Here is a 17,868-nt window from a genome sequence, read left to right as displayed (position 1 = left end):
AATTCCTGCCCTGGTTACGGATCATAACTCATACAAGTATCAGTTCAGACAGGCTTCCTGCTAAGATTTACTAAGGTTCCAACTATGTGGCACAATGTTGTCCGAACAACCAGTTTAAGTTTGTTTGGAACATTGGGTTTTTAAATAACATTCCAGATGTTGTTATCTCCTTTTTTTGTAGGAGCCTATCCCTGGATGAATTCTCACCTACGCTTTCTGGGCCATGTGATAGTTTTAAAACCGAAGAGTAAATAGGCCCAAACAAGCATCTCTACGTTCCATCCACCATTGTCGTGATCCATAAGAGGTTGTAAGTAGCATCAATGGTTCGATTAGGAGCAAAGCAAAATAACGCCCAAATCGACTAGAATGTTTAAACTCAAATTTCCATCAATCTGAAGGAAATGATACTTACTTCTTTAACAAGTTTCTCCATTGCCGCAGACCTAAACGTAAGGTACCCAGGAGAAATAGATACCAAAGAAAAAGCAAAACAAAGCTAAAAACACGTTACACGACTAACAGAAAGTTGATGCTCAGGGCATCATTTATTCGGAGTACTTTTTCTTCAAAATGCTTTGGATTCAATCCCAGAACTTCAATAGGACGCCCGTCCCACCTCCAATGGTATTGTCTCCAAAAATGGCGCACTGACAGCTGAAGTTGACTCAAACAAACCAAGCTTCTCTAGGAGTTTCTTAATTAGTTCACCAGCTACGTACGAGATGCCAGAAGCCATAAACCCCAGGGCGACATAGTATGATACAGTTCGGAAATAAGCTCTATGTGGCTTTCTAACATGACCTTTCCCAAGTGCAAGCAAAATGATGCATACTAGAGAAGCACCTGCAACTGCTGCAAGCTTGAGGTCTTTATCATCACTCTTACGGAATGAGAAGCCGTAGACAATAGGAGGAACCAAGCCAAAAATGAGGAATGATAAAATAGCTACAGTGACATGCAATACAAAATTCTGTCTCCGTCCTAACAGTACTTGATACCGGTCTTCTACGTTGACCTCAGTGGAAGCCCCAGGAGGTTTGTCATTTTTCAGTTCTCTAAGCTGTAAAGTTTAATTGTAAATCTAGTTGTCAGAAATTTGTCAGTTCTAAAATTCATAAGCTATAATTAAAGATGAATATGAAAACTCTAAAGCACCTACATGCATGGCAGTTCAGTACTTAAACCAAGCTAATGATGTAAAAGATCCAGACTTTGAAAATGCCTATAGACAAAACACTAATATGAAACAAGGTGCATTTGGTGTTCAGGAGCATCTGTAGGAAGAGTGATAATACAAAAATTCAATCCTGCACTTGTCTTTGAATTTCCAAGTGAATCTAAATATGGGTGTTTTCTTCAGTATAAAACTCCTGGATTGACAATATATTAAAACTATATACAGATTAAAATCTACAAATTAACAGACAACTTTCAATTTTATAATGTATTATGCTAACCAAAGAAATATTTTCACCAGGTAAAGAACTCACACTATGACTAATGATGATTAGTCCTCCAATCAGATTTGCCAATCCCAAAGCCAAAACATTCACTGCAATAACAAAGCAAAAAACTTGGTGTAATTGACAAAAGCATAAAATTATAGGCAATGCTTATTATGTGTCTTCTTTGGGTGGCAAAGCTTGGCCAATGAATCTGAAAGCAAGCATAACTTCTCAGAAAAGTCAGGTATAGTACGTGCCATGCAAGGAAGTGGAGCAATTATAAAAATTTCAAGTGTAAATTGTTCTTTATTCTTTATGAAAGGAAATGAAGCCATTATAAATCATTTACTGGAAGTGTGAAATATTGTAGGCTATATTTTTGATAATGAGGGATGAGAGAATATGAAAAAAATAAACATCTGTTAAAACCAGTTAATGTAAGCTGAAGGGACGGGAAAAAGAGAGAAAACTTACATGTATCAGCACCGGCACCTGCTGCAGAAGAAACAACACCTAAACTTGTGATAGATTCAATTAATCCACCATAGACAATGCTTTTTAGAATTTCCCATTCATGAGCTTCACCAGCATCATCATCTCCACATCCATTCTGGTTTCCAGTTTGAGAAGAATTGCCCACTTCCGTCCTCGAGGAACATGTTGGCTCAAGTGGCCCTGCTTCAATATCCTCTATCTCATTGTCCCCTGCATCATATTGCAATGGCAGAAGATGCAGAAAAATTAGAACTTTTACGAATTGTAACATGCAATAGATTGAACTGCAATCATTAAATATTGAATCGATACATGCGTGAAAGCATAATTTTTCCTGTTCAAAGGAAAGAAACTTAAAGTTTAATATTCAATTAAAGGGATTGACAATAACTGAATAGTACCACTATAAGAGCAAAAACACATTTAAAAGGAATAATCACCTCCAAGAGACTTACGTATCAATTCAAAAGATAAATACTGATGAATAATGTTGAGCTTAAAAAGTTCCCTTTCATATGTTGAGAAAGAGCAGGTTATATCAAGTGATTAAGACTTTGTCAAATGCAAAGGAATTTGTGGTGAGTGTCTAATTATCGATGTCATTTCTGCATAAAGCAATTATTAAAAGCATGGTTTAGCAGTCAATTCATGTTTCAAAGGATGCGGCGCACAAACTATTGGAGACCTTCACAATGTTAAGAAAATGTGGGCATTTATTTCTGTGCTTAGCCCCACAAACATGCACATACCAGAATTTCTGTTTAACATGCCAGCATCTAGCTTCTTCTCCCTGGATTTAGCTTTCACCTTGCCAAATAGAGGGCTCTTTGTTGAAGAAAAAATGTTACTTTTTCCAGGTTCTTTGGGTTTTATAATTGCATCATCTACATGTTCTCCACTGGTAACTGAGACTGAGAGGGTTGGTACTGCAGCACCTTGTACTGATGAGGCATGACCAGCTTGAACAAAATAACATTTAGGAATTAAAACTTTAATATGAGGAATACATCAATTTCCTCTATAGTTTAAAAGAAAGAAGATACACCATTCAGCAAGATTTTGCATTTTCACATTTAACTCATCAAATCAAGAGAGAGACTAAGTATAGAAAACTAAAGCACGAAAAAGCTTAAATTCAAACAAAATAGAGGTAGATTATCCAATCAAGTCTAAATCATTGTTCAACTATTTCAAGTCAAGCACAAAAGCCTGATTCTAGTCAGAGTGATAAGATGATGACTGATGAGAGAGAGAGAGAGAGAGAGAGAGTGAATCATATTATTTCCATCTCAACTAAGAAAAATAAAGAAAGAATAAATAAATATATTTCAAACAGAAATCAGGGTGTATTATGTCGATCAGGTCTCAATAGAATAAGCTATTACTTCAAATCAAGCACAATCAGCTTGATCCTAGTCAGAATAATAAGATGATGATGGAGAAGATGGTCAAGGGCTTTCACCTAGGAAAGCTGGCAAGAAAAAGAGATCAAAAACAGAAAGAAAAGACCACCACTAACACAAAGATACTGTAGCTTTGAATCCTCAGGTTCCAATAAAAAACATGAAACAAGCACAACAGAAGTCAGGGGAATCATTAATGAGAACCTTCCTTTGAAACTGAGGTTTAACAGAGTCTAAATCTTATGAGCCTAATGCACAAGAAATACTTGAAAGGATGTCACTTCCCTCAAACTCTAATGAATTTAATAAAAAAACACTTTGGTGACAACAAAAGATTAAAAACAGAGAGGAAAACATCACCACAACAATTCCAAAGGCAACCCGGAACCTTCCAAGCAACTACAAACTCCAATGAAGACTGATTCCATAAAAAGAGCAATGGTAAACAAAAATACAGAATATGGCAATGATGAGCAAATAGTTGTAATAGAACCTTTCAATGATTGGAAAGTTAATCCTACCTTTATCAACTGTTGCTTTGCCCTTATGAAATGCAAAAACAGAGAAAATCCAACTTGTCCTGGCTTTAGGTATGTTTTGAGGACTTTGCTTGCTTTCATTCTGGTTTATGTTCTGAGGACTGTGTGTAATTTCATTGCCGTTTATCTTTTGCGGACTTTGTGTGTTCTCACTCTGGCTTATCATTGGAGGGTTTCGTGTGTTTTGTGTGTCTTCAATGTGGCTTAGCTTTTGAGGACTTTCTGTCTTTCCATTCTGGCTTATTCCTTTAGGACTATTTGCTATATCCTTCTGGCTTATCTCTTGAGGACTTTGTGTGTTCTCACTCTGGTTTATCTCTTGAGGGTTTTGTGTGTTTTCATTCTGCTTCCCACGTCCAAAGAACTGAAAGATCTTGAAACAACCATTTCCTTCAAGATTTAAACAATGAGTTAGGTTTCAAGTCCATAAAACACCCTAGTAGTAATGCTTTAAAGTTGTCAAAATAAAATAAACATATTTGATGCTAAACTCATACCAAGGAACTGAAAAATAAGATACAAGCATGCATCAAAATAGACATCCATAAAAGTGAGGTTTCTACTGTATGTATAGATCTTTATAAAATCCTTAGCTGCTATTGTTGGAACAATTAGTAAGATCCTTAGATGATTAATTTAGAGGATTGAATCTTCATGCAGCATTAGAGCACAATACCTATAGGAATGAAGAGGCTGAAGCATGATAAGCAGCTGAATGCTTCCTGTTCTGTACTGTTATTTTGCACACCAGGTGCCAGTGTTGGACTATCATTTGAATAGATTTTAGGTGAGTTACCACCACGACCATCAACCACAGAAATAGGAATTGGATTCAACTTTTTCACGTGCTTTGGTTTGTGACGTATATTTGAAATTTTTGGCTTTCTTCTATGAAGGATGACCCGTCGGGTGATGCAGGAATTGCAATTTGGACAGTACAAATCATGTGTATTCTGTTTCTCTAAAACCCTTTCAACATCTAATTCCATCAAATCCTCTTCAATTTCTCCAATTAAGTCAACATTGGCATCTACTTTAGTTGCATTGTCAAAATGCTTGAAACTTGTATTTGTTTCTTCATGTGACTGTTCAACCAGTGCTGGGCTCAATCGAAAAAAGTTTCGATCCTCTACATTCTTAAACTGTTGATGATTGATTTCCGTGCTCAGACCTTTCGAAATTTCAGATTGCATTTCAGAAACCCCATTGACGGATTCAGTGCCTGCAACCATCCAGCAGAAAAATACTTTGTTAAGAAACTGTGGGCGAGCATTTTTCTATTAAGAAACATTTCAATTTTAATAAAAATTTTAAATAATATGCCATGATTTTGTTAAATTTCAAAACTTGCAATGGATAATGGAACACTAGAATATCAGCCAGTACTCACATTTTATAGATGGAAAGGGAGGTATTTCCTTATCTAAACAAAATCAAAATTCAGAGGAATCAAAGGAAAAAAAAAACTCATAGATACACAGCATCTACACAACATTCTAAATGAAAATTCAACATTCATTGTCGAACAAAATAGACCAGGAAGATATCATCGAAGACGTTGTACCCCAATGTCAGGAATTAATGCAACTGGCCCATATCTAAAGCTATTAGTATTTTGGATGGACATAAACACTAACAGCAGCAAGCTATAATGAACAAAACAGCTTGCCACAATCGCTTCATCCATGGACAAGGTTCAGCCTGTTGCATTTGACCAACAGCCAGTGCTACCATCCGTGCATAAAATCTCGGTATCGACTGACTTTTAGTTTCTAAAGTGAAACATGGTCCCCACTGATTTAAAGTTGGGCTATTCATCACCATGTGCAAGTACCCCCACTGAACATCAAGTATGCAAGGACTTCCAATTCGGTGGGTCCAATTGCAATGGCGACATTTCCATATTCCTTCAGCCACAAACAAGGAAAAACAATGGCATTCTCACCAATAACCGATATAAGAGAGGATCACAGGGATGAAACAAGCATAAGAATAAAATATAAAGGAAAGAAATTTTCCAATTCAGGTGACCCCAAAGAGAACACAGATGACACTGGCTTTTACATGTACAAAATGGTTGGTCAAGTTTAAGTACTTGTGATTTTATCAGAAGCTAAAACATTTGAAAGATATGAAAGAAGATTGACGTGATGAATGTACAAAAAGTTCAAATATTTAGATTGACTGATGAGGGTTGCAATTCACCATCTAGCAACAAAAATCAAATATGAATGACAGAAATAGGATAACAGCGAAGCTCTTAAAACACCAATAAGACTTAAAACATTAAGCCGTTTGCAGTGTTGGCTGCTTCATTCTGTTATAGACTACATGAAAAGGCAATTGCTCAATTACACAAGCACTTCAATTTCACTTCAGTCAAACATCTTAATTGAAAAAAAATGGTTAGCTATGCAAAATTTTAATAATCCTGGGAAGTACTTCTCTTCTTTCTTCGGTCTCTGCAATATTCGCAGTAAGGAAATTATGTGATACATTTAAAATGAAATTTTTACTGTGAATGAATCTAAAGATTGTGCTGCCAGGCATGTTCGAACAAAAGAAACGAAAACCCCGTGGTCCTCATCAACTTTTACATGGTATTCGAGCTCCAAGTTGCTAATTGTGGCAGGTAGCCAGCGGGGTTGCTTTTTTATTTTGGCATATACTGAGCAGTGAGCAAAAAGCATCGACATTAAACTGGCCACTATTGTTTCTTTTTTTTTTTTTTTTGCTTTTCTGTGTTAAAGAAAAGAAGAAGAATTGAAGATATGGAAGGAGAAGAGATTCGCTGGGATCATACTTGTTGGAATAAGTGTGAGAATTAAAGAAGAAAAAGAAAAAATCTTCAATATATATATATATATATATATAACACGAATATGCATTGATAGGTATTGAGATGGTAATGGGAAGGTTGAGTACCTTGAAGTTTGTGAAAGTAAAAGCTGTTTGTAACTCCATCTCCTTCCTCCTTCACAACTTTGTCTTCCCCGTTCTCATCGCCCAGCTCTTCATCTCGTTGACTGTTGTCTGCTGCTTCTTGTTCTTCTCCTTCCGGTTCTTGTTCAGGAAGCTCAGATGTAGTTACATTGGTATGGGCCGCGGCAGGGGCAGGCTGAGGCTCACCACTAATAGTAGTAGCAGTAGAAGTTGGAGTGGTTCCAACTCCATTGTTTGGATGCCTTGAGTGCCTCGCTAACAGGCCCACGCCTGCCTCCTCCTCCTCATCCTCTTCATCTTGGTCAGGCCACAAATGTTTTTTGGCTAACTGTGGCTCCAGTTGTTCCATTTGGTTGTCTCCCTCACTTGCCAAGTCCTCCAAGGTAGAGGCCCGCAGCCACTATTCAGTGTTTGGGATATGGGACTTGGATGAAAAAACCCACGAGTGTCTACCTTAAAAACTATCGTACTATACTATTAAATAAATTATTAATGAGAAGATAGAGTTTAGTAAACTAGTTTTGCCTAGCTTTAGGTGAGAAGATGAGTTTCCATAAAAGTTGACGCAGCAACAAAAAGATAAACAATAAAAACAAAACAATCCTTGCCTTCGGTTCACAAGTAATTACGTCCCCGCAACAAACGGAGGTCGACGACGACTTATCATTTATTCACCGCAGTGCCTTCCGAGTGTGACAACACAGCATCATATACATCACTCCGTCATCCCTTCTCCACTGCCAAAGCATTTACTTCACGTTCCCCAAGAGTACCTAATTTTTTATTCAAGTCTACATTTTCCCGCATCTATAAAAACTATGAGTCTACGCTTGTCTACGATATAATATACATAAAACAAACTGGAAAAGCCTCCTGGATCGAGATCCTCAACTGTGACCCGTTGGATTCTTGACACCGTTTCTAGTCCGGTCCCACGGCCTCACTTTGTGAACACTACTCGTACCCTAGTGTCTCTTTTTATCCTTCCTTCCATCAGAAAAACGTAATTTCTGATCTTTTCTGACTAAGAATAAACAACAACTATTACATAAATTCCAGCTTTTGCTCAATTGTACAAGTAATACTTAATTGCTCACGTTCTATTATTTTTTTCGGTGAATAATTGCTTCTGCCTCACATTGATGTTTAACAAAACTTAATTGCAACTGCGGGCCTTACATCGAACGTCGCAATTACGACTGTAATAAACATGCGCTGACAATGCTGTTGCCCGACCACTTGTTTGTTGGTGAACAATAAATAGGCTGCAGCCTACAAGTTTTCTCCTTTTTATCGCCGAGAGTTAAAATAAGCACAAGCTCTTTTTACAGCGTGAATTGACATAAAAATTTAACTGGATTAATTTTTATATTTCAAGTCCAATTTTTTCCCCCAGGAAGAGGTAGAAAACTTGTACTTGATATTGGCGATATGGAACTTCACTTAATGGTTTGTAAACGAACGTGGGAGCAGTTTTCCGGGTATAAGGGACATCATTAATAGAGTTGACTTGTAGTCTTTAACAATTACAACAAGCCATGCGTTTGCATTGGATTAAAGACAAGGCCCAAACTCCAAATTAAAAACTCTATGACCACGTATAGTATCTTATAATATAACGTAATTATAAGAAAGATAAAATTATAATATTTAATATATAAATAAAATAATAGATAAAATATAAAAAAATATTATTAATTTTTATTTTATAAATATTTTATTAAAAACGTAATGTTAATTTTTAAAATTATTTTTTTATTAAAATATAAGTTTAATATATTTATATTTTTTATTATTAATTTTATATAATACCATCACTTCAATATATTTTTAATGTTATATTTTATTTTTATTTTTATTATAATTTTATATTTTTTATTTTTTAAAAAATAATAAAAATTTTATTGATAATCATCATCCATAATTCCATTATAAAATAGACATCTCTCAAAATCTATATAAAAAAAATAAATTATAATATTATAAAATCTCTTTAATAATGTAACAAAATTAAAAAGTAAAAATATTTTTAATAACATTGTAAAATACAATGCAACATGAATATATTGATTTTACATTATAATTACATTATATCTATTAACTATAATATTGTAATATAATTATATTACAATTTTACATTATAATAATTTATTACAAAATAAATATTACATTATTATAAAATAAATATTATAATATAATTTAATTTAATATATAAAAAAAATATTTTTACTTCTCCCATATTAAATGCTATTTATGACTTTTACAAAATCAACACGCTAATGGATTATTAGTATTATCGCTGTTAGTCAATTACAAGCATCATTACGCCCTTTGCTGCAGCTGTTAAGCATCTTTACGCATCTGAACGCAATAATTGATACTATTTTATTTTCTAATTAATTCCACTCCTAAATAAAAAATTATAAACATCATTGGTTTACTTGAATGAAGCAACTCTACCCAGCTTCTCTCATCCAAGTACTCTGCTATTTCTTTTTCTAATCTATTCAGTCCCTAAAACCACTTTCATTTTTCAAGCTAGGCTTTTACATGTTCAACAACTTTACAATATATTTCTAAAAACCACATTCTAGTGACTACAACCTACTCAAATGTCTAAGTGGCTGTCAGTTTAAGGAGACTTAGAAGCTAAAAAAAAAAAATCCCGTGTCCCAAATTTCAATCACACAATTGATGTTTTCTTTCTCTCACTTTCATCCCCACTTCTTGACTTGGTAGTTTTATTTCTCTGTTTGCCATGTGTAAGTAGTTTCCAAGATCAATACGAAAAGAAATTAAGTGTTCTCCACAGCTTCAGATTACAAACTGAAACCGAGATAAAAGGTGGCACTTGCCGGGCCTAGCCGAACAAGAAGGTCCTCTATGTCTGCCCTTCTGCAAAGAATCTATAGTTCCAACGAACAGAACATTAAGCAATTTGATTTGATGTCAGAAGGTTTGATGTACACATGGAATGCCAGCAGCATAGGGGCACGGCACTTAAACACTCCCTCAAATTCAGCAAGATAAGCATTGGAACTATTAAGAGTTCGAAGACTGATTTTGATTGTGCACCGTAACTTACAGGAGTTGCAGGCACTTCGCCAGATGATATGACTATACAGTTGTCAAGAGAGGAGCTACCAACTTCCAGTTGCGTGCCTGACATACCAGACATTCCATGTGCTTTACACGATGGTGAAGATACAGTTGTCAAGAGAGGAGCTACCAACTTCCAGTTGCGTGCCTGACATACCAGACATTCCATGTGCTTTACACGATGGTGAAGATACAGTTGTCAGGAGAAGAGCTGCCAACTTTCAGGTGGAAGCAGTCAAGGAGCTTAATGTGAAGTCTAAAACAGCCATAGAGCTTTGGAATCAATAAGTTTGACTAGTAATGGTGGCTTGTTGTCCAGACATAGGCAAATTAAGGCTGACAATAGGCTTTTCAAGCTGAAAGTTGACCTCAAAAAAAAAATGAAATAATCATCATTATAGAGTTCTATTTTTTGAAGATTTCTTCACATTCAACTTTCATATCGCCATAAAGAAAGCTTATTCGAGATTATGCCAACTTTAGAAACCAACAAAATAGCAAAGTACACAAAAACATGCATATTTCAATCGCCGTATATGCCACAAAGATATCCTGGAAAACATTCACGTCAAGGGAAAGGATTAGCCACAAAACTTTACAACTAGATGAAATAGATAAACAGTACCTAAGGACTCGGAAGTTCACAATATTCCTCTACAATTCAATGAAGATGCTATTTATTGTTTTGAGCTGTTGCAGCTCCACCCGACTCGCAATTCCAGGATCAATATAGCACAACTGAAAAAGAAGCAGATTATAAGCTCATACATCGAAAGATAGTAAGGTCAACGAGGAAGTTTATAACATTTGTGTTATAACCTGGTATTGAGGCATCTTCAGGGTGTGGACTCCTCTTTTAATAAGCTTCTGCCACCCCACATTCTTTTTTAGTGATCTTTCCAAAGCAATAGTTCCCTGTGCTTACGTAAAACATTACATAACAAATTAACATAAGCTCATATTCAAAAAAAAAAAAAAACAAATGTAACATTAGCTGCACAGCAATCAAAAATAGATTCTAGCAGCATAAAGAAAAACAGATTACTGACACCACCGCAAGTCCCAACTTCTGCAATTTCTGGCAAAGAACTTTTCTGATTACTTATTTGCCAAATTATGCTTCCCTGATTACATGACAATATTCAACTGGCACGTGCATCAGACTTGAAGTCCACAGCTACACAGTTAAACGGCTAAAAGGGCATCTAAAAACCTAAGTCTTCACATTTAATAGTCACGCTTTGGCCTGAGTTTGTGAACCAATGCTATTGTCTGATAATCATCATATACAATTCTTGTCTACCAAATATTTAAATCAAACAGAAACATGCCAAATTTTATATCTGGAACTCTAGAAAATTATTGATGTGCATAGAAACTGCAGAATTCAAACATAGTTAACATACACAATCAAGTAACAAAAGAAGTGAAATAGCTAGGGTGAGGACAAAGAGCATACGCGGAACTTTGATAATACTTACAATATTATGATTCACGAGTAATAAAATCAGCAAAATATTCAGTAGTAGTGCCATTTGTCAATGTCTACAAGCTGTAAAGAATCTCAGATAACCATCAAAGATAAAATCATATGTAATACTCACATCAGAAGGGTCCATAATCAAGAGATTGAACTGATGCATCCCATTCTGCTGATGTTTAACTTGAATCCCAACAATTGTTCGTGAATGTCCGTCATGTTGGAAGTACAAAGGCCTGCACATGAAAGCTACCATCAAAACACAATCATAGAATGTAGTCAAAAAATATGATGCTGTATCTAATAAAAACTATGAGGGGAATATTGGACAGAAACACAATGATATTCCTTTGATGCACACACCAGAAAAAAAACAAATCAACGTCAGAATAAAAGTTATAGCTAGCCATGGTGATGGTCACTTACGCTCTATCACTGACTACAACACGGTTGGAGCCAGATATGGTTAACCCTTTATCTGAAAAGTAATTCCACACCCAATCAACCAGAATCTGAGGTCCCCCACTTTTCCCTTTAAAATTACCACTCCTCCCATAGCCCAAAGAGTCAAAAGAGTGTCTTGGCTTCATTGAACCCTGCTGGTGATGAACATATCTATCCATCGGTCCAGAAACTTGAATTATGCTCCTTTTCATCACTGTTTGTCCAAGAGTAGAACCAGGAACAGAAAGATAAAAGGGCTGAGATTCTTTGGGACCAAAGTCAACCACCCTAGCACGAAGGCCAAATGAACGGAAAAGTGCAGCACATTCAGTAGTCCCAATCTTATGATTGGAACCATAGATTTTGCACTTAAAATGTTGGGCACCAGGTGGATCAAATCCCCTTTCCCAAGCAATCTCAAGCCAACGTTGGAGGAAAGCAATATCAGGAACAAAACCCGACCCACCAAACAGTACTTGTCTAGCTTCCTGCCTGTGAGCAAGCAAATGAGAGCTTAGCATTTGGATGTTACGCCAGCCACAACCCCAACCAACATCCACGGACGGAAGGCATTGGAAGTGATCAACGTAGCCAGACAATATGGTTACTGATGAGTTGTGTTGGGTTTCTAGTTCTAAACAGTTTTTCAGCAAGGATATCAACCCATCTTTTACATGGTAAAAGTTGCTCCTTGTTTGTGAAGCAATCAAGGGGGAAACGCTATCCACGTCAACAGAGCCTGAAGAAGAGGCGATTTGATTAGCCAATTTCAGGTCTTTAGCTTCCTCGTCTTCATCCTCGAAGTGACTGTTGGCGTGCCTGTATCAAATATTACTACTAGCAATAAAAAAAATCTTAAACCAAAAGAGCACCACAATTTAGAATTTAAAAAAGTAAAAGAAAAGAGCATACCGTTGGAGTTCTAAGGAGGGAAATGTGAGATGACAAAAAGGACAAGCGGAAGATTCCATAGACCGTACTTCTTCAAAGCTGGAGAGTTTAAAAAGTTTTTTTTTTTAAATAACTATTTATCTCAATTTCGATGAAAATCTGAATGTTTCGGTTATGGCTAATATTCTGATGTATAATGAAATGAAAATAAATACAGTGCAGGAGCAAATGATGAAAGAAAGATGCGATAATGGTATCGAGAGACTAACCTCCAAAAGCAGAAGAGCAGGCGAGGAGAGAGGAGATCAGAGTCAGGCCGCCGATTCGCCTCCTACGTTGTGTTTATGTCTGGTTTTGAGGTTGAGAGAAACGGGGAAACACCGAAAAATAAGGAGGGAAATCCGCTGCGCTTCCGTTTTCCCCCTCATTCAAAGGAGGAAATCCATTATTTAAAAGAAAAGCCCATTTCAATTCAAATTACCTAGTAGCATTTTGCCTTCTTTCTTTTCCCTTTTCTTTTTTTCCTTTTTTCTTTTTAAACGGTGCGTTTAGAATCCATTTCCATCTTGCTATTCGATGATAACAGAATTACTAGTGACAGAGTAAAATTATAAATGAAAGAATAACTGACAACAAATCTTGTTGGTATAAAACATCAATCGTTTTATTAGTTCCACCCTTTCACACCAAAAAAAAAAAAGGAGAAATTTTTTCCTTTATCCCGAGTCCCAACTCCTTAGAACTATAAATACAAGGGCATTGCCGAAGAAAAAGTAGAAATGTCTACAAAAGGGAACTTTCTGCATTAGCGAATTTCAATGATTAATTCAACAATCGTAACCAATGTTCATTCATGATACGTACATAACCTGTTAATCTTCAAAGAAACGTGTTCTGTTTTAATCTAAAATGCGTCCTGCTGCTGCCGTATTAGCACCAGTTGACAGCCACAAGATCAAATCTACAACCCCCACCCCCATCCACCAAGAGAGCAACTACATTTCTTCTTTCCTAACCACCCGAGCTCCACTCTTTGATAGTAGTAGATCTTTCATTTCTCTGTAGCTCTTGAGCTCTTCAAGTGCATCTGCTGTTTTCCGAGGCATATAAAATTCAGAAGCAGTACCAAAACCTCCTTCGCATTCAGTCTTTAAAGAATAAGCTGAATAACAACTTGAGTCTTGTCGCAGAGGAAGTGCTGTTCTAAGCATGTGAACAAGAATGCCAACAGCAGCATCTTGTGATTTTTTACCAGCTGACTGTGCAGTGAATTCTGAAGCTTTTTTTCCCTCTATGTTCTGACTGTAAAACCAAATTGCAGGCATAAAAAGAAGCATAAATGTAAGTCGAAAGGGACACAAATCATACCATTCTATAACATCTAAGTCTAACAACAGCCAACAATCAGGTAACCCCAAGAATAGGATAAGTCATACAACAAATTGATTTAAATCAATAACAGTAAGAAAACAAGATGTTTGTGCGAATGAACACTCTGTTTCCAATTTTCTAAAAAAAAAAATTAATACAAGGCTTTGTTACTGAAGTATAGAACTATTCTCGTCAGCAACTTTCCTTGTTTTTAGTACCGTCTTTGGTCTGATGAAATAAAGACCTATATGCCAGCTATTAACCAGGCTCACAGCTTCTAAATCTTAAGCTATTTGTACACTTTTAGTTTCCTTGTTTTAAGTAGATTTACTTCCTCTATCCATGCTTTAGAAGCAAGACCTTTATCTTGATCATATGCTCAGCTTAGAAACAAGGATATATGAAATCACTCAACTGAATGATAAGGAGACCCAATCTAAGCATATAATAGTCTTACCTTGAGGTTACCTCCATGAGAAAAAGCAAACAAAATTGAGATGTAATGCATGAAAGATAGACTTGAGGAGAAATAAGACAAAATGAATGAATGCATCCTAAAAATACCATTTCAGGATTAGTCTTTCATAACATGAAGTACTTTTCACACAAGATGAGTGCTTCAAGGATAACCACTAGTTCAATAGAAAAACTAAAAGGCACCAAAACCAACACTAGATATTTCTTCAACAAGGACTGTAGTACAGGCATGAGACTGTGATATAGATTAAAAAGAAATCCTATGTACCTGGCCAGGGAATCAGATGCATCAACATCATCAACATCAAAAGGGCAAGAAAATTCACAATCATCTGTGTCATCCTGGAAAGATAATCTACTAGAGCTTCTAGAGAATCCAATACGTGGTGATCCACTGGAAGATAACAATCCAGAGAACCGGCCCGAATCATCTTTACTATCTTTGACCACCTATGAAACAAATGAGTATCGGCCTTATCAGCTGGCGCATAAATAAAGATACAAGGTTTTGTAGGAGTGCAAAACTTTCAAATAGCAGCAACAGAAATTTAAGACTACCTTCAATACAGAATAATGATTTGCTAAGCCAGAAGGCGACTCTCCAGCCCTTAGAGCTTCTATTTTCCTGTATGACCGAATCCCAGAGGGAGATTCCTGAGAAGAGGCATCATGCTTTGAGCTTCTGGGAGACAGAGGGGGAAGAGAATGTCTACTTGGATCAGAAGAGTTAGGAGAAAGATATCTAGAACTTCTGCCAGTTAGTGGAAGTGGAATTGTTACAGGGGCAGTCTCAGAACGATGATGAGTCAGTAAAGGATTAGCACTGGATAAGTATGTTGGAGGAGAAGGGGAAGCAGATGGTGAGAATGGGGGTGAAAGCTGATATTCATCATAAGCAGTAACCTGTTGTAGAGTTGACAATCTATGATTTTGAATTCTATTACCATACATATCAGAAGGTGGAGATGCAATATCATATGGCACGGGAGATGTACGATAAGCAGGCGGAGATCCTCCTAGGGATTGATTTTGTGTAAAAGGGAATCCTCGGTGAAAACCACTAGACCAGCTGTGTGGACGTTGAAATGGAGCTGAAGATGGAGGTCGCACTCCTCTTAATGGAAAGGATGTAGCACGAACACCCTTCTCTGATGAAGGAAAGGATCTCATAGGGTCTGTGGTAGGGCTACCGACATAGTCTGTTATAATCTTTGGTGGCAAAGATACCAAAGGCTCAAGGTTAAATTCAGATAGAGTTGGACAATAAGTCACTGACACACATAGGTGGCCTGGAAGAGCCTCAACAGGAACAAAACTATATTCTTTCATTACATCCTCCTCTTCCCTAGAGAACGGATGACTAAATGATGAAACCTTGTAAATAAGATCGAAATTATATGTCTGGCTCAACGAACTTAGCTGCCGAAAGATTCTATATGCTGGGAGAAGCCTCATTTGCGCATAAAGAGATCGCAAAAGTACAATGGACTTCTTGTAAGTCTTCTTATAAGACACAGAAGTATCAGCACCGCTTGGAGTAGCAATAACCCGAGGGCAATCATATTGAACAACCCATCTTTCTATAACAGTCTCGGTAGAAGGTCCCGAAGCTGCAGCTGAAGGGGTATAGAGATTGTCCACCGATGAGGAACAAGAACCATTATGAACGAGTATCACGTCAATTATCATAGGATCCAAGAGATTCCTAAGGGAGAAATTGAGATTCTCCAGAACCGCGGGGCGGTCTCCTAATACTAAATTGAACCATTTGTCAGTCTTTCTCACCCGAGAAAGAGAAAGCGATTCTTGTTGTTGCAGTTGCCGCTGGTGGCGGTGGTGAAGAGAAGGGACCCTCGAGTCTAAAATAACGTGCAAGATCTTGGAACGAAATTGGTAAACAATTTGTTCCAATTTTCCAGATTCTCGATCCATTTCCATGGCAACGCAATCAGCCCATCCCCAAATAAACCGCCCGCTTATTGCGATGTAATACGAAAATGACGACAATTAATAGACAAAAATGGAGAAAGGAAGCTCCCTCTCAACTCTGATCCGTCAACGATTTCACTAATCATTCCTGAATCCTGATGATGCAAAATCATTCATATAAATCTCCGTTTACTAAAAGTTAAAAATAGATTCATCCTCATCAATTTAACATGAAAATAACAGAAACTAGTCAGGCGGTAAATTTAAGGATTTAGGAATTTCAAAAAAATCTTACCGGTAATCGGGGAAGAAACGATGGTAACAGGATTTCAAAATGGACAATGGAGCTAAGCCTAACCAAACCAACACGGAACAAGAAACGAGCTAAGCAATTTGAGAAACTTACTTGAGATGGGCGAGGGTTAGAGCAAAATAGTGGTGTAGTGGCACGCAATCAAAGCCAGAGAGACGTGACAACCAAAAATATCAAAAAGAAAAACGATTGCGTAGAACTCAGAGGATGAGACTTGAGAGAAATCCCATTGTTAAAATTACTAAAACGCTCTCCTTCTCCTCTATCTCTCTCGGACCCTTCGCTCTCTATAGGATATTAAAAAAAAATAAAACAAGAAAATTTTGATTTTGTTTTCTTTTTTGACGAATGAAATTGAGTATTTTGGTGTGAAAAATTTTGACTAGATGATAATGAATGGATCGCCGACGCGGGCCAAGACGAGGTTACGTTACCTTATCTATTTGAGCCTTGTCTGAATCCCATTAAAGATTAATTAACAACAAAAAAAAATAGTACATGGAAATTCATTAGAGTTAATAACCCTTATTAAGTTTTTAACTTATATACTTATTTAACTTCAAGCTTCACCAACTTCACTTCACTTAACGTATGCCTTATTCATTAAATATTTCAATTAAATTATTTTTAAGTGATATTTGAATTAAATATTTATTACTTTTCTTTGTGGGGGGGGGGTTGGACTGGTGGTTGTCATTTTGACGGGCCTTAATAGGTTGTATCTCGACTTGTATGTGGGAATCCCATCCTTTCTAGCAAACGTCGAACTCCCTTCATTCGTTTGAGCTTGGGGCCTAGCACAAAGCATTTGGATTTGGACCATATTCACTGTACATGATTTATAGTAGTATTTGTCGTAACATTCGCAGCTGGCATGTTATTTCAACCTCATTGATCTTTGGGCCACCGCCCACAGCCCACAGGCCTCTAGTCTTCACCATTAAGCCTTTCCCTTCTCTTTGTTTTTCTTTTTTCTCTTTTTTTTTTCCCTTCAAACAAAGTCATGAGAAAAAATAGAGTAAAATCGTATAAAAGT

At 36.6% G+C, this 17,868-nt stretch overlaps 3 protein-coding genes across 6 annotated transcripts; all 3 read right to left on the bottom strand.

Moving 5' to 3' along the window:
* LOC18605899 (membrane protein of ER body-like protein) lies at window positions 307-7,422 on the bottom strand. Its single transcript, XM_007039196.2, has 7 exons — window positions 6,811-7,422; window positions 4,562-5,107; window positions 3,868-4,275; window positions 2,693-2,902; window positions 1,923-2,153; window positions 1,494-1,555; window positions 307-1,063 (listed from the first exon to the last, which is right to left on the bottom strand). Exons 1-7 carry the CDS (start codon window positions 7,175-7,177, stop codon window positions 599-601), a joined length of 2,289 nt encoding a protein of 762 aa, XP_007039258.2. The 5' UTR covers window positions 7,178-7,422; the 3' UTR covers window positions 307-598.
* On the bottom strand, window positions 9,382-13,303 carry LOC18605897 (zinc finger with UFM1-specific peptidase domain protein). 2 transcript variants are annotated; one of them, XM_007039194.2, is made up of 7 exons: window positions 13,012-13,303; window positions 12,764-12,841; window positions 11,834-12,670; window positions 11,532-11,643; window positions 10,747-10,842; window positions 10,553-10,665; window positions 9,382-10,283 (listed from the first exon to the last, which is right to left on the bottom strand). In XM_007039194.2, the coding sequence occupies exons 2-6, from the start codon at window positions 12,820-12,822 to the stop codon at window positions 10,582-10,584; spliced, it is 1,188 nt and encodes a 395-aa protein (XP_007039256.2). In that variant the 5' UTR covers window positions 12,823-12,841; window positions 13,012-13,303; the 3' UTR covers window positions 9,382-10,283; window positions 10,553-10,581. The 2 variants fall into 2 exon arrangements, with proteins under 2 accessions (XP_007039256.2, XP_017972818.1); XM_018117329.1 differs by lacking the exon at window positions 9,382-10,283 and adding an exon at window positions 10,291-10,479.
* Window positions 13,523-17,157, bottom strand: LOC18605896 (autophagy-related protein 13a). Of its 3 annotated transcripts, none has more exons than XM_007039192.2 (4): window positions 16,926-17,157; window positions 15,149-16,674; window positions 14,859-15,040; window positions 13,523-14,044 (listed from the first exon to the last, which is right to left on the bottom strand). In XM_007039192.2, the coding sequence occupies exons 2-4, from the start codon at window positions 16,526-16,528 to the stop codon at window positions 13,738-13,740; spliced, it is 1,869 nt and encodes a 622-aa protein (XP_007039254.2). In that variant the 5' UTR covers window positions 16,529-16,674; window positions 16,926-17,157; the 3' UTR covers window positions 13,523-13,737. The 3 variants fall into 3 exon arrangements, with proteins under 3 accessions (XP_007039254.2, XP_007039255.2, XP_017972817.1); XM_007039193.2 differs by having other exon boundaries at window positions 16,815-17,156; XM_018117328.1 differs by lacking the exon at window positions 16,926-17,157 and having other exon boundaries at window positions 15,149-16,808.

Source organism: Theobroma cacao, chromosome 3 (genome assembly GCF_000208745.1).
Source record: "Theobroma cacao cultivar B97-61/B2 chromosome 3, Criollo_cocoa_genome_V2, whole genome shotgun sequence".
Classification (NCBI taxonomy): domain Eukaryota; kingdom Viridiplantae; phylum Streptophyta; class Magnoliopsida; order Malvales; family Malvaceae; genus Theobroma; species Theobroma cacao.
The sequence above is the reverse complement of the archived record's forward strand: the minus strand, read 5'-3'. Positions and strand labels throughout refer to the sequence as shown.